The sequence below is a fragment of the Curcuma longa genome, chromosome 8 (assembly GCF_044706935.1).
Source record: "Curcuma longa cultivar G26 ecotype Majalengka, Jawa Barat chromosome 8, ITB_CL_G26_1.1, whole genome shotgun sequence".
NCBI classification, from domain to species: domain Eukaryota; kingdom Viridiplantae; phylum Streptophyta; class Magnoliopsida; order Zingiberales; family Zingiberaceae; genus Curcuma; species Curcuma longa.
Genome location: NC_133868.1, coordinates 10,807,875 through 10,823,948, shown reverse-complemented (window position 1 = coordinate 10,823,948; position 16,074 = coordinate 10,807,875). Strand labels below are relative to the sequence as shown.

Below are 16,074 nucleotides of genomic sequence, written 5' to 3'. Positions count from 1 at the left end.
ATTCGTATGACATGGCATACATGATTAACATATTGTATATTGATTTTGCTTCTGTAATATCATGTTGAAACTGTATACTGGTTGACATCCATGCTTATATTATTTGATATCTTGCTATATTGTGCACTTTCCTTCTAGTACCCACTGAGTATTTATACTCACCACCCAGACCCTGGGGTTTTCTGTCTCCCCAGGTACCAGATAGGTTTTCCTTGGAGCTTGGAGATCGGTCGGACTGCCCCCATCTCACAACAGGGCGACGTGGATGTTCCTTCGTGTGTTTCTTTTTGATTGTGAGTACTTTGTATGGTTTCCGGATTTTACATGGATGTGTAGTTCTGTATTGTTCTCGATGTGTGGTTTTCGATTTGTACTCGAAGGTGTGGCTTTCGGATTTTAATTGTATGGGTTGGATATGTGTATGTGGCCGTGGGGGCCTTTGGTTATGTAGTAGTCTTGTATTTATTTATGTTGAATTGTATTTTTGGTAGTGTCAGCCTTTCTGTTATTATGTACTCAGGAAATTGTCATGGTTACTGGGGAGATGCTACTGAAAATTTTCGGACGGCCTCCCGGGACATGACACACGCCGCCCACCACGCACGATCTCCATGCTGCGCACTTTGGCACTCGGTGGAGATGCAGGCTCTCCCTATTAAAGGGAGAGCAAGGCTTTGCTGCGAGTGGTGGCTTACCAGAGAGGTGAGACGAGGCTGTGGTGCGATTGTGTCCAAGTCTTGAAGCCGACAAAGAGAAGAGGAGAGCCAGTTCGCCGGAGAGAAGAGGAACACCAGTCCGAAGGATTTGATTTGTGGGAATCTGAGAAATCTTCTGTTGATCGTGATCGTTTCTCCGACGCAAGCTTCCCAATCGAGCAGTCCCAGTCGTCGGAAAAGAAGCACGCTACAACAGGTATTATTCAACAATGGAATCAGAGCAAATGCATGAATATTTACCTGTTCTGTTCGACCGTCGCTACAACAGCGCAGAGGTGCTGTTTGTATTTTTTTTTCCGATCCGCGCTTCCAGTCTGCGTGAAACTCGATCTGTTTGGGTTTTTGACGTGGGAGGCTTCGCCTTTGGGGAAGCTGGCGTCGGTGGGGCTGGCGCCGGCGGAGCAGGCGCTGGCAAGGGGCTGGCGCCAGAGAAGTTGACACTGTGCTTCGTGCACAGGAAGAAGAAAGGGGCAACGGTGCTAGTTCCCGAGGTTAATTAAAAAAAAGAAACAGAGTGAAATCACAACGTGATTTCTGGTTAAACTTTTATCCATTTAGCACAGTGAAATTCACAGATTTCAATTGAAATCATGGATTTCAATTTTCCATTAAAAAAAAAATGGAAACATGCCGTGCACATGTCATATGGGCTGTGAAGATCTCGTCATATGGGCTGTGAAGATCACATGGGCTACAATTTTGGGCAATGGGTTTTGATTAATTGGATCAGCCCAATTAATTAAAAGTCCCAGCCCAACTTTTAAAAAGAAAAAAGGGGGCTGAATTGTAGTGGCTGAAGAGATCGAACCTGTGATCTCCACATCCACAACAAGTAAAACTAACCAACTGCCCACATCAACATTATGTAAATGAATTTGTTTCTTTTACTTGTTGATCTAATTTGACTATTCAATTATTGGGGTGGATCAAATTGGGCTGTTTCATAAGAAAAGAATTAAATTTCTGTACTTAATTAGTCCAATTAGACCTCGATATAGATTAAACTATTAGTTGGTTTAACTATATCAATTAGATCCAAACCAGAACCAATTAAGGATGTTTTGGTTACAAGTTAAAAATTAATCAAAATGGGTCAGTCAACTCAAACTCTTGAAAATCAAGAAGATTTATTTTTCTTGATTAATATTGTTGGTTCTGAATAAATTGAATTAAGTCGGTTTTGTACTGACTTATTTAATTTCAATTTTTCAGATGACACGGACGACTGACATCTTGACTAGTCGCGAAGAGCGACAAAATGAACTTTGGGACAAGATTAAGAAGCTTGATTATGACCCGAATCAGGGAGTCAGATGGTTGATTGATCAGCTTGATGAATTGTTTTGGAAACTAGAGCAAGAAGATGTTCCAATCACAGACAATGAACGAAGATTTTTTCTAGTTTATTCACTATCGGAACATCTTAGGAATATTGCACTCGAACTATGGGATGATTCTGAAGGGCTCATGTCATATTCAGAAATGTGCAGAGAACTACTTTACTATGAAATCCTCGAGGAGGTGCAATCTTTGCCCCAAGTGTATTGAGTTTCAATGTTTGGCTAAACCATGTTTAAAGTTAGGCAATACTTGTGATCTAACATGTGTGATGCAAATTTGCAGGAAAGTCCAAGTGTGGTCTTGGCAAAGGAAAGTCCAAGGTTGGTCTTGGCAAAGGAAAGTCCAAGTGGGAAGTCTTGGCAAGGAAAAGTCTAAGTAGGAAGTCTTGGCAAAGAAAAGTCCAAGTGGGAAGTCTTAGCAAGGAAAAGTCCAAGTGGGAAGTCTTGGCAAGGAAAAGTCCAAGTGGGTAGTCTTGGCAAGGAAAAGTCCAAGTGGGTAGTCTTGGCAAGGAAAAGTCCAAGTGGGTAGTCTTGGCAAGGAAAAGTCCAAGTGGGTAGTCTTGGCAAGGACTTGACATGACGAAGCTGATGGAAGCATCTCAGGCTAGTGCGAGGATGATGGAGCATCCAGGGAAGGCACGAGGCTGTGGGAGGTGTTTGAAGGCCGAGGTCTAGGTCAAGAGAAGCTGAAATGGGACTTTTCAGCTTCACCAGTCGATTGGCCCTGCCAGCAGTCGACTGCCCATAAATCAGACGCACACAGAAAGATCAGTCGAGCTAGAGGAAGACAGGAGTCGACTGGGCAGTCGACTGGTCCTGCCAGCAGTCGACTAGTGCCAGTCGACTGGTCTTGGAACAGTCGACTGATATTTGAACGTTGCAGAAAATTGGCAAGCATTTAATGCGCTTTAATGCGAGATTCTGTTGCCGATTGAAGGCATCAGTCGACTGGCCCTGCCAGCAGTCGACTGATGTTGAAGATTTATAAAAGAAGCCTGCACGAGATCAACTCAAGAATTCTGCTATTCTTTTATTCTTTCTCGCTTCTTTTGAGAACGTGTTGTTCTCTAATTCTTTGTTTTCTTCCTCTCCTCCTGAACATTCTTTTATATCATTTTGAGGAGATCGAAAGAGTTGTAAAGGTTTCTCCGCCTTCGAGGTTTTCGAGAAGGAGAAGATTCATAGTGCAGCCGGTGTGTGCGTGCGTGTGGATCCTTGGATTAGTCACCTCTGCGGAGGTGGATACCAAGTAAACAAACCGGGTTAGCGTTGATCTTTTGTTTTCTCTATTATATTTTGCTTCCGCTAACACTCTTGCAGAGAAACAATCGAAGAAAATTCGAAAGACGCTATTCACCCCCCCTCTAGCGAACCACCTAACACACCATTCTAGGACAAAGCACATTGAAGTGAGACGTCACTTCATTAGAGATCATGTGGCTCGGGGAGATATTGTTCTCAACCATGTTGAGTCAAAATCTAACCTAGCCGATATCTTCACGAAACCTCTCCTTGAAACTGAATTCAGTCACTTACGGAGAGAATTAGGCATGTGTCTTGCCCAAGAATAAGTTCCTCCGAGATCATTAAGGATTATAAACATAACAAGAAAAACAGGAAAACTTTGGGAAACCGGGAACATCTCACACAAACAATAAGGGTCAACAAAATATTTTTGTATTGCTAGAAATGGGGTGAGATGTTAGGATCAACTGAATTATCTAAAATGTATAATGCATCCCTTGGATAATGAGGTTGACGATACACTAATAATCAAGCACGAGGAAAACCAATACACAATTCATGTGTATTTGGTTCCTAGATCATGCTTGTACATTCCAATCATTAATTTGATTGGACCTTCATTGTTAGATAAAATTAAAAAATTTTAGAAGTAAGAAAAATTCAAAGGAAGGAATTTAGGATCAAACCGTAGGGAATGTGTGTAGAAAGTAGGAAATAGAAGGGAGAAGTGGAAGGACGCCTAATCGATCAATGATCGATTAGAAATCCTGATCGACCAGCTGGTCGATCAGGGCTTACTGATCGACCTCCCGTCGATCAGGCTCGGCTGATCGACCAGCTGGTCGATCAGCCCCCTATGATCGACCTCTGGTCGATTTGCTTCGCCAACCCAGGTAACCTAACTATAGTCGATTTGCTTCGCCAACCCAGGTAACGCTAACCATAGTCAACCGCGTTACTTACCATGGTAAAGACCCGTGACTCCTCTTCCTCACAAACCCATAACTCCCTCTCCCTGTTTCTCGGCTTCTTCAAGCTCGGCAGCACTCCACGGCCTTCAGACCAACCACACCGCCACTGTGAGCATTGTGGCTCTCTCTCTCAGCTCTCCCTCTTCCCTTTCGCGGTATCTTCCAACCGACTTCCTCATACCCTCAGCCGAGCACATCCCCTTCACCGTTCACACTTCTCAAAGAGCTTCTCTCTCTGTAGAAGACCTCTAATACTCGGTCGGATCAGATCCACTCTTCTTGGCATATCACAGCCACGAACACGACATCCTCGACTGAGCATTGGTCCCTTCGTCTTCGGCAGAAGGTCCTCCCTCGATTTCTCTGCTCAGCTTGCCCGGCTGCACTCTCCTCCTCACGGGAAGAGCTCTCTTCTTGGCAAAGGATCTTCTTCCTTGGAATGGATAGATCCACTCCTTCCCCGGGCATCTCCCTCAAAGGCTAGGCATCTACCTTACTACCAGTCACACACACTGTGTTGCTCGGCGATTGTCCTAGCCATCTCAGTTCCTCAACACTGACTACGATTCCCCTCAGCCCGGGCACTCCTCTCACTACTCTCAGCTAGAGGCTTCTCTCTCGGCAGAAGAGTGGACTGTTGTTCCTCAGTTGTTTCAAGCTCCATCTTCTCGGTAGAGGAGTTTCATTACTTGACCTGATCGGCATTCTTCTCAACTTGTCTCAGCCGATTAACATCATTCCTTTCTCGGGTCAACCAGGCAAATGGCTCCTCGGTATGTCTCTCCCTGATTTACTGTTTATCCTTATTAATCTGTTTATCTTCGAGCTAATCAGTCTCTGTTTTGTGTTCGGGGTCTGTGTTCGGACGAAACCAACCTTAGGAAGAAATCTAAGGCCCGATCCGGGGAAGGATCTTCTCGGGGTCCATCTCAGCCTACCTCTCCCTCTCGACATCATCCTCCCCATAGTTCTAGGTTCCCTAATGCCTTCCTAGAGTGGTCCTTTAGTAACCACTCATTCGAGACCATTACCCCACGATATGTTGATCGCGAATTTATGCATGACCTGTGTCCCAACACTATTGACATCATTGAGCATTATAAGCTGCATTCTCTAGTTTACTGCACTCAGCATGTCAACGTTGACCTGGTAGCAGAATTCTATAATAATTTGCAAACCAATGATGCAGTAAATTTTAAGACACGAGTAGCCAAGAAATCATTAGAATTCACTTATCCCATACTTCGTGAGTTTTTGGGCTGCCGACCTTCGGAGGTCGATTTTTCATGTTTTCCTCATTTGCCTCCTGTGTTACCGCCTCCGTTTGAGCATATCACTGTTGATCTCATGCATCAGCATTTCTTCCATCATCCTCGACCTGCTAGGTTGCTGGGCTCTTCCACTGCATTTCCTGCCCTGGCCATGTCTGCTCAGGACTATGTCTTGTTTAAAGTCATAGTCCATTGTATTCTTCCGATCGCCTCTCGCGGACTAGCTATCATCCGGCCCCCTCACTTATTCATGCTCTATGCTCTGCACCAGCGTCTAGATATTGATATCGCAGAGCATGTCTTTCGTTCTATTGTTCATCATAGCCAACCTGTGAACAACAAGGTCTACATGCCCTTTGGACATATTATCACCAGGTGGCTGATGTGCGTAGAATGTATACCTGTATTTATGCTTTATTTGCACATCTTTCTGGATTTATCGCTTAATTCTTGTGTACATTGCATCCCATATTCATGCATTTAGGCATATATCTTGCATTTCCTAGTTCGGAGATCTGCTCGTGCTTTTACATGTTTCAGGATGGAAATTGGAGCAAATACGGGCAAAACGGAGCATCATTGAAGATAAGGCAAGACAGGGCCGTGCCTCATAGGCACGGCCGTGTCTCAAGGACCTCCTGGCCGTGTTTCAATGGGCACGGGCGTGTGCCCAAACAGAAGATCAACAAGCTAGGGCCGTGCCTCACAGGCACGGGCCGTGCCAAAATCCCCTCAGCAGCAGCCAGAGGCCGTGTCTCAAAGACACACCCGTGCTTCAAAACAGAAACCAGCCAAGTCATGGCCGTGCCTCACAAGCACGGCCGTGTCTTCATCATGGAGCTAGCCACTGCTGTTGGCCGTGCCTTCCAGGCACGGCCGTGTGCCAGAACAGAAGAGTCCAAGCAGCAGGCCGTGCCTACAAAGCACGGCCGTGTCCAGCAATTGAGCTCCAGACAGTGTGTGGCCGTGCCTCCCAGGCACGGCCGTGCCATCAAACAGAAGGAAGACAAGTCTGGACCGTGCCTAATAGGCACGGCCGTGCCCCAGAACAGGAGCTTCACAGCTGCTGGCCGTGCCCCCAAGGCACGGCCGTGCCTTCTCCTTTGCCAGAAGCCAACACAAGGCCGTGCCTCCCAGGCACGGCCGTGTGCACGGGGGCGTGCTGCTTCCGAACCCTGCACTATAAATAGGTCTCTAATGAGACCTAGGAAAGGGGGGAGACTTTGGAGAGCCACCGGAGTTGTTCTAGAGCCGCCGACGCCTATTTCGGAGGGAGATTCGACGATCCATCACCGATCCGACTGCTCCAGACCATCCTCATCCCATCTACGCAGAGATTTCACTCCGAGGAAGAAGATAAGTCTAGTTTCCTGCATTTCTTTGTATATCTTTGGGAACGAGATGTATTCTTTCTTTCTTTTGGATTGTATTCTCCACGCTATGGAGTAGATTTCCCTAGATTCTAGGATGTAGGATAAATCAGATGTAATGGATGATTGTATTTGGATTTGATTAATCTACCGTTTTCTATGAAATACTGTGCATTGCTTTGTGGATTTATGCTTGTTCTTGATGATAAATTATGTTGTGTGAATCCATGAGGGTAGGGATTTACTATGAATTGGGGAATCATTAGGCCGTATACCGGGGCGCTCTGTAAAAGGGGCAGACCTTGAACCGGGCGAGATTCCGAGGGGTTTCCTAATACGTAGTTGAATTCCTATGAGGGATAGTTAGCGGTCATTCGTTATTGGGGAGAGATCCGTAAAAAGATATCCTGTGACAGGGGATAGGGTTCTTTTAGTATTTCCGGGGCGCCTGAGTGACACGGGCAGACCTTGAACCGGGCTTCTAGAACCGTTTCGAACCAATAACGAGTGACGTAAGAACACCAATGATTTAATTCGAGGATACCTGACGAGGTTGAATTGGATAATTTGGTTGACATTCCTACAATTGAACAGTTATTGAGGAAAGGTAGAGGATCCAAGTCGATTAATCCATTCTCTGAGGAGTCCGAAATCCTAGGATCGCTTCACCCATCAGTGTCACAGTCGATCCCTTTCTCTGACTTCTAGGATAAAGCACTTTAAAACACTCCCATCTCCCCCACACAACTCATGATCTATATTCTCTCCACCTTTTTGTGCTAGATTTAGTAAGTAGTTCCACGGTCCCTGTGGATTCGATCTTTTTATTACTTGGCGACATTCCGTGCACTTGCGGAAGGCTATCAGTGGCTAGAGTCAGTCAGTATAGACATCTCCCAGGGGAAGATAGAGCGGCTGACTAGGAAATATTCTCGGCTTGGACTTTCGTCTTTCACGAAGTCCAAGATGGTTGTTAGACATGGGGTACTTCAGTGGGCGGATGGTAGGGCTGTTGGTCAGTTGCCTCGACAGGTTGCTGCACCTACTGAGCTACCTGAGGATTTTGAGGACCAGGACCCTGCTGATGCAGAGGAGGAGGAGGAGGCTGTTGATCCCGACTACGGTGGCCCCGACCTACAGGCACAGATACAGTCTCTAGGAGAGCGGTTGGACACAAGACTTCAGCTGATCGGTGAGCAGTACACGTCACTCGATCGTCGCTTCACCGCCCTGGAGAGCCAGTTCACTACCTTCGGCCAGCGTCAGACTGAGATCTATGACATGATGCACTCTTGGATAGCCGGCCATGGCGCTCCTCCTCCGAGCGATGATCCACCGCCGCCTGATTACATGATGTAGATCCCCTAGGAGTATGGATGATGACAGCTTTGACTGCTTGTTTCTTCTTGTATGATTACTATGCATGCTTTGTTTCTCTTTGTATGACTGCTTTGTCTGCTTGTTTATGATTCATGTTCTTGCTTGTTTCTCCTATGACGCTATCCTGCTTAGCATAGTCATTCTACATGTGTTATTATTAGCATTGCATGAAGAAACTAAAGGGAAACTAAAGGGAAAGTCATTCCATGCGTTGATTAGTCTAACCTATATCGACTTAATTAACGGGACAACGATTAAGGGGGAGCAAGTGAGCGTATAATTTAGGGGGAGGAATTTTATTCTATCCCTGAAATAGTTTTCAACTCCATCTTTTTGGTGTTTGACAAAGGGGGAGAGTTTGGTTAAGTTTAGCGAAACTGGTTAAGTTTAGAAATTAACCAAAACTGAAAACAATTTACCCAGCTTTATTTAAAACATAAAGGGGGAAAGAGGGGGAGAGTTACCCAGGTTAGACTTAACATCTTCAGGGGGAGAGTTGTTTGGTTAAGGGGGAGAGATGGTTAAAGATCTACCCGAGCTACTCGGGCTATCAAAGATCTTCCCTGGCTAAACTTAAATCAGGTTGTCAAACAACAAAAAGGGGGAGATTGTTGATGCAGTCTAACCCTAGTCAGACCCGAGTCTGATTCGAGTCAGACCTGAGTCTGTTTTGATGTTTGACAAAGATTAATTAGATCAACTAATCATGATTTAAGTTTAGCTTTACCTGGTTGAATTGAGTTAGGAAAGTTAAATTAAAGGTCGCCCGGGAAATTGACAGCTTGCCCGGGATACCTGGTTTCTAAATAGATTTCTTAGCTCCTGGATTGGTTGGTGAGTTTTCCGAGAGAATACCATTTTGACCGAGAGAAAACTTACCCCGGAAGGTTTAACCGGGAGAGAAGAGGTTGCCCGGGAATAGGTTCCACTGGCAAGCTCTAGCCCGGGAAGAAGATAAACTTAACTAGGAAAGGTGAAACCATAAGAAGATCTCACTGGCCGGGTGAGTCTCAAGGAGAAATTACCCTGGTCATATAAGACGTATTCGGGCTTGACCGGGAGATGGAAATCCTAGCCGGGCATATCATGTTAAGTTTACCTCGACCGGGAGAAGATGAGAAAGGGAGGATAATAACAATGGCCGGGAGAAAGGGAGAAAGGAAGCAAGAAGTGAAGGGGTAAAAAGGAAGGCTTCTGCTGATCGACCACATGGTCGATCAGCTGAGCTTAATTGATCGACCACGTGGTCGATCAGCTTAGTCTGATCGACCAGTGGTCGACCAGCTGAGGCTGATCGACCAGCTGGTCGATCAGCTTGCCCTGATCGACTGCTGGTCGATCAGATAGGGCTGATCGACCAACTGGTCGATCAGCCTTAAGTGATCGACCAGCTGGTCGATCACCCAAATTCGTCTACACCTGGTTACTCCCGAGTTACTTCTGAGTAGATTCTGGAGTTCTAAGAAGTGAGATCTTGCCCGGGAGATGTAAGATCTTGCCTAGGAAAGTGATTATCTGATCGGGAGAAGTGAACCCGGGAAGGTATTGTCCTTGGCCGAGAGACAGGAAGCCTTGGTGGCTTAGAACCGAGATAGCCAAGAATTTGGTGTTCGTAGGCCAATGAGGAGAGCTTTGGTAGCTCGGCTCGGGACCGAGAGCTTTGGTAGCTCGACTTCAGGGAGCCTAGGTGGCTTAGAACCTGATTAGGCTGGGAGCTTGGTGCGAATGGCCGGGACAGGTCCGGGAGAGCTTTGGTAGCTCGGCTCGGGACCGAGAGCTTTGGTAGCTCGAGTTCAGGGAGCCTTGGTGGCTCAGAACCTGATTGGTCCAGGAGAGCTTTGGTAGCTCGAGCTCAGGGAGCCTTGGTGGCTCAAAACCTGATTGGTCGAGGAGAGCTTTGGTAGCTCGGCTCGGAACCGTGAGCTTTGGTAGCTCGATTTCAGGGAACCTTGGTGGCTCAGAACCTGATTGACCGAGAGCTTGGTGCTGATGGCCGGGATGGTCCGGGAGAGCTTTGGTAGCTCGGCTGGAGACTGTGAGCTTTGGTAGCTCGATCATCAGGGAGTCTTTGTGACTCAGAACCTGATAAGTCCGAGAAAGCTTTGGTAGCTGAGCTCGGACATAACTGTTATATTGCTTTCTCCCATTCTGTCTTGATATTGTAATGTTTTGATGCTGCTTTTGAGTGTGCAGGTATTCAGGATAGATGTGGAAAAAATATTTCAAATAAACAGTGGAAGTTCCAAAGCAATCTTCGAACAGTCTTTTCTGCAAAAAGGATTACAGGTAAATGGCACACGCAAGCTGGTAGCAGTACCTGCGGTTGGCGGGGAAGGGTGACTACAGCTTTTGGCAGAAGCCCGTTGGGCACTGTAATCGAGGATGCAGGACTATAAAAATGTTGAAGAGGCATTGAGGAACATAACTTTTGAACGTTTATTTTTTGAAGTGCTGTTAAGAAATCTTGAGCTCAAACTGCTAGTCGAAGCTAGAGGAAGAAGAATAACAACGTCCTGGTTTCGGAGAGATAGGCTTGAGTTGCAAGCGATCTTTGTTGTTCTTCTCATTCTTAGTCTTTGACGCACCTTTTAGTTCTCCTTTGTCTTGTGCTATATTTCATATCTGTTTAAGACAAACTACTATGAAAAGAATTTTTGGCAAATTAAATTTTGACTAAAAGTATAAAAAATTGCAATGATAAAATAAAACAACTAAGAGAATTAGAATTGGAAGATGAATATTTTAAAAATTAATTTTGAATTTATCTTATAGATAAATTAGAAAATAACATAATATTTGAATTTATCTGATAGATATTGATGGCGCCTTAATTAATGACTCTTATTCCAATCCATTCCTCTCTTCCTGTAATAAATATGTAACCATCAACGACAGATACATATCATTCAATTATATTGCCCACGCTTTAAGGTAATAGTAACGGTTTAGGGCATATTCGAAGTCAAGACAATGTTTTCTTCCATCGTGATTAACTGTAATTTTTCGATTTACCTCCTCATAAATAGTCGAGTTGACTGTTGCTCCACCTTTTACAGAAATAGTAATGATTGATCTTGTTGGGATGCAATCAAAAGTCTCAATTAGATAATGAAAAAAATTTATAAAATAAAATATCTCCATTAGTATGAGACATTTTGGATTGAATTCAAAAATAAAATCATGAGGATTTAGATTCAAAATGGACAATATTATATCATTATAAAAATATTTTAAATTTTTATAAAATAGAATCAATTATTTCAGAATTAATCGATACCAACTTAAAAAAAATTACGTCGTGTTCCACATTTTCTGTGTCATTTAGTTGACTATTCAAACTGAAAATGGATTTAGTACATGAAATAATTCTAGAAAATGGAGTGAAATCGCTTTCTGTACTCTCTTTTTTTTTCTTTTCCTAAAAGAAATAATCTCACTGACAAACAAAACCATCAGTTTGGTTGGTCGTTGGAGACTTGGAGCCATGCACTTGGTTCAAACTCGTGGGCCATAGAAAATCAGAACAGCTCAGCCATATATTTAATAATTATTAATATAAAATAATTATTAATTCTAAGAATATACATATTTAAAAGTTACAATTATGAAATTAATAAAAGCAAATAAGTAAAATAATAATGCAGAAGTCAAGTCAACAGATTCATATGTAATATCATGAAATTCACCTGCCGACTGCATGTAGACCTTTAAAAGCATCTCCAAGTTAATAAAAATAATATATTAATATATTAATAATAATAATATTGATAACAATTTTGTTTTTTTTTTGTAAAATATAAATGAAGTTTCAAAACGTATCACTCAGACAGTGTACTTTTAGAATATTATTTCTAAAATTGATTTTTACAGTGCAAAAAGGATAGATTTTATTAGATATTTTCGTAAGATTTTACAAAATTGCGGGAAATGCAAAAAGGATAAAACTGAAGGGTGAAAGTGAAGTTTACACATGAAAGAAGGATAAGAAGTCTGGGTTTGCGTTCTTCGGCCCTGACTCAGAAGCCATCGGCCATGGCCATGCTCTCCAAGCTCTTCCTCGCTCTGCTCCTTGTCGCAAATCTCACAGCCTTCGCCGACGACAGCCCATTCACCTTCAATGGATTCAAAAGGGATTCCTTGACTCTAAGCGAGTACGCCGAAATCGGCGGCGGCGGCCTCCTGCAGCTGACCAACTACACGCAGCAAGTGACTGGTCACGCTTTCTACCCCTCCAAGCTTCGATTCAAGAATGAATCTTTATCCGGCATGGCGTTTTCCTTCTCCACTACCTTCGTCTTCGCCATTAGGCCGCTGAGCACCAACTTGAGCGGCCATGGCCTCGCCTTTCTCCTCGCCCCCTCCACGGACTTCAGAACCGCCATCTCCAGCCAGCACCTCGGCCTCTTCCCCGACGACGGCGGCCCTCAATACCACATCGTCGCCGTCGAGCTCGACACCGTCAACAACACAGAGTTCGACGACATCGACGACAATCACGTCGGCGTCGATGTCAATAGCCTGAAATCCATCGCCTCGAAATCAGTGGGGTTCACTAAAGATGGCAGCTTTCAGAACCTGCAACTTATCAGCGGTCATCCGATGCAGGTTTGGATCGATTACGACGGTGAGCGCTCGCAAATCGACATCGCGATAGCGCCGCTGCACGAAGCAAAGCCAAGGAACTCGCTCGTGTCCACAAACCTCAATCTCTCGTCGATAATACTGGACGAGATGTATGTGGGTTTCTCCTCCTCCACCGGCGCCGCCTCCGGATGCCATTACATTCTAGGGTGGAGCTTTGCCCTAAATCGAGATGCTCCGCCGCTCGATCTCTCAAACCTCCCCCATCTTCCTCATCTAGGGCACAAAAGCAGCAAAGCGCTGGCGATTCCATTGCCCTTAGCTGGAGTGATCGTCTTGCTGCTCGTCGGCGGCGCCATATTCATCGTCCTCAAAAGAAGGAAGAAATTCGCGGAGGTGCTCGAGGACTGGGAGCTCAAGTACGGTCCTCATCGCTTTTCCTACAGGGATCTCTACAGCGCCACCAAGGGCTTCAGCGAGGAGAACCTCCTCGGCGTCGGCGGCTTCGGCCGCGTCTACAAGGGTGTGCTCCCAAAATCCAACCTTGAAATCGCAGTCAAAAAGATCTCCCACGAATCGAGACAGGGAATTCGGGAATTTGTGGCGGAGATCGCGAGCATGGGACGGCTGAGGCACCGCCACCTCGTGCTTTTGCTCGGCTACTGCCGGCGACAATTCGAGCTCCTCTTGGTGTACGACTACATGCCTAATGGAAGCCTCGACAAGTTCCTCTTCGACAGAAGCCGACCTCCATTGAACTGGTCTCAGAGGTTTCACATCATCAGGGGCGTCGCATCAGGGCTCCTCTACCTCCATGAAGGATGGGAGCAAGTGGTGATCCACAGAGACATCAAGGCAAGCAACGTGCTGCTTGACAGGGAGTTCAATCCAAAGCTGGGAGACTTTGGGTTGGCACGGCTATATGACCATGGAAGCCATCCCCAGACCACCCACATCGTGGGCACGCTGGGCTACCTCGCTCCTGAGTTCAGCAAGACAGGCAAGGCCACCACACACACGGACGTGTATGCCTTCGGAGCTTTTCTACTCGAAGTCGCCTGCGGAAAGCGGCCGATAGAGCTTCATGCTCCGCCAGACATGCCCGTCCTGGTGGACCGCGTGCTCTGGTGCTGGAAGGCTAATTCGATTCTGGAGGCCTGCGATCCCTTGCTGAGCGATGAATTCGCCGCCGAGGAGATGGAGTTGGTGCTCAAGCTGGGGCTCTTCTGCGCACACCCCGACCCCCTGTCCAGGCCAAGCATGAGGCAGGTGGTGCAGTTCCTGGAGGGAGAGGCTTCATTGCCTACCATGTCTGCTGATGGCTTCATGAATAATCCTGCTGCAAAAGCATATGATTTGTCGTTCGATGATTTCGTCTCATCGTATCGTTCTTCTTCAGCTGCGACAAATGTGATCTTCTATGAGATTTACACACTCCTTATGCCTATTCCCATAAAAAAGGGTTAGTTTGTCTTAAGTTTACCTCTTCGACCCTGAGATCTTGGATTTGTTTGCTTCCTTTCCTGTTGCTTCCCTGTTATTCTTTGCCTGAATATAGAGCTATGTCATCCTCAAAAGAATCCAGATATGATAACACACAACGATAAATGATACATAGCGGAGCTTACTTAAGAATATTAAGTTGGTAAGTTAAATCATCAATCTCCAGACCAGACAGCTTTAGCGCGGCCAATGTTCCAGGTACTTCTTCGGAAACCACCTTGGACAATTTATCTGCAGAGACTGATAACCTCCTAAATCCTGTAGAAAGAACAATTAGAGAGACGAACCAAATGAAAGTAGAAAATAGATAACTTGCCACCAACACCAACACCACGCCAAATCAGAAAAATAAAAAGCTTAATAAAGAAATCAACCGATCGATGCGATGGAGAAGAAAGCACTGTAAACAGCAGAAGGAATATATATTACACTTGCAGTTAGCGACGTCGACGGCGACGGCAGTCAAGCCAAAAAGCAAAGCGCGAAGCAAGAAGCAGCGTTGTAGCCGATCTGAAGAAGAAGAAGAAGAAGAGCAGCTGCAGCTTCCATTTCCGCCTGCAGCGGATCAGGATTCAGGACCAAAACAAAGACAGCGGCAGCGGCAGTAGCAGTAGCCAGTAGCAGAAGAAAAAGCGAGCCATCTGATCGCATCCTAACCATAAATTACACTTAAACGAGCTGCGCAACTAATTCTTTATTCCAGTCTTACTAAAAGATAGACACGTTTTTACTCGGAGGAGAAAGAAAGAGAGGGAGGTGGGCAGAAGCCCGCTGGCTGTTCGCCCTGCACGCTGCTGCACAGCGGCAGTGTGGTGGTGGACGAAGAGGAACAGAGCGATAGATTGAGAGAGAGAGAGAGGGAGCACGTGATGGCACGGTCCTTTATGGCGGAAGAGTGGAAGGAACAGTAGATAAAAGGGCGAAGCGACGAGACGACGTCCCATCATTATTTGAGAACAGGGAGGCAAATACTAATGCTGGCAAGAAAAAATCACCCAACCTATTGTCACGTGAGTGGTCGTCACTCACGTGATCAAATAAGCCGGTTTTCTTTTTACATATAGATAATGGCAATGGCCAATGCATGGGCTAAACCCCCTAAAAGGCTCATCATTTTCATTAATATCCCATACGATCATTAGAAGAGGACTTAGCATAATTGCAGGCCAACCTCTTGGCGGAATTGTTACCAACTTAGAACTTAACATATCCTCAATGCTGTAGCGCAGGATCTTCTGTGCTGTTAATATGGAAAATCTAAAGGTGAATGCTTATCTTGGGAGAATGTATAAATTCATCTTCTTTGCCAAAATAAGAAACTGTTTACTCAACGAGTGTTTGGTGATTCAAAACGGCGGCCTTAGAAAATAGACCCCGGAGCTCATGAACTCACAGCTGCAGTAATAGCCCAGAATGGTGATACCCTGCTTGGCTCTACTCCCCCTTCAACCCATCATGCTCCTGTTGGAGAATGCTTATATGAGATTTTGAGAATATTATATATATATATATATTCATGTGCACACGTAGATAAATAAAAAATAAAATTTTAATTTAAATAATTATTTATATTGAATAAAATCAATCAAAGATGTCAACTAAATCAAATCAAATATTCATATCTAATCCAATATCCCCTTAAGATGGAAGTTCTGGAGAAACACCGATCTTGAATAACAAACTACGAAAGTGAGCAC

The 16,074-nt window shown here is 45.1% G+C and overlaps 1 protein-coding gene across 1 annotated transcript; it reads left to right on the top strand.

Moving 5' to 3' along the window:
- Positions 1-12,279: 12,279 nt before the first annotated feature.
- LOC141834019 (L-type lectin-domain containing receptor kinase SIT2-like) lies at positions 12,280-14,341 on the top strand. Its single transcript, XM_074721481.1, has one exon. It carries the CDS (start codon positions 12,326-12,328, stop codon positions 14,339-14,341), a length of 2,016 nt encoding a protein of 671 aa, XP_074577582.1. The 5' UTR covers positions 12,280-12,325.
- Positions 14,342-16,074: the final 1,733 nt, after the last annotated feature.

Excerpts from the sequence above, each read along its gene's own strand:
- LOC141834019 (XM_074721481.1), top strand. The coding sequence starts at position 12,326 with ATGGCCATGCTCTCCAAGCTCTTCCTCGCTCTGCTCCTTGTCGCAAAT.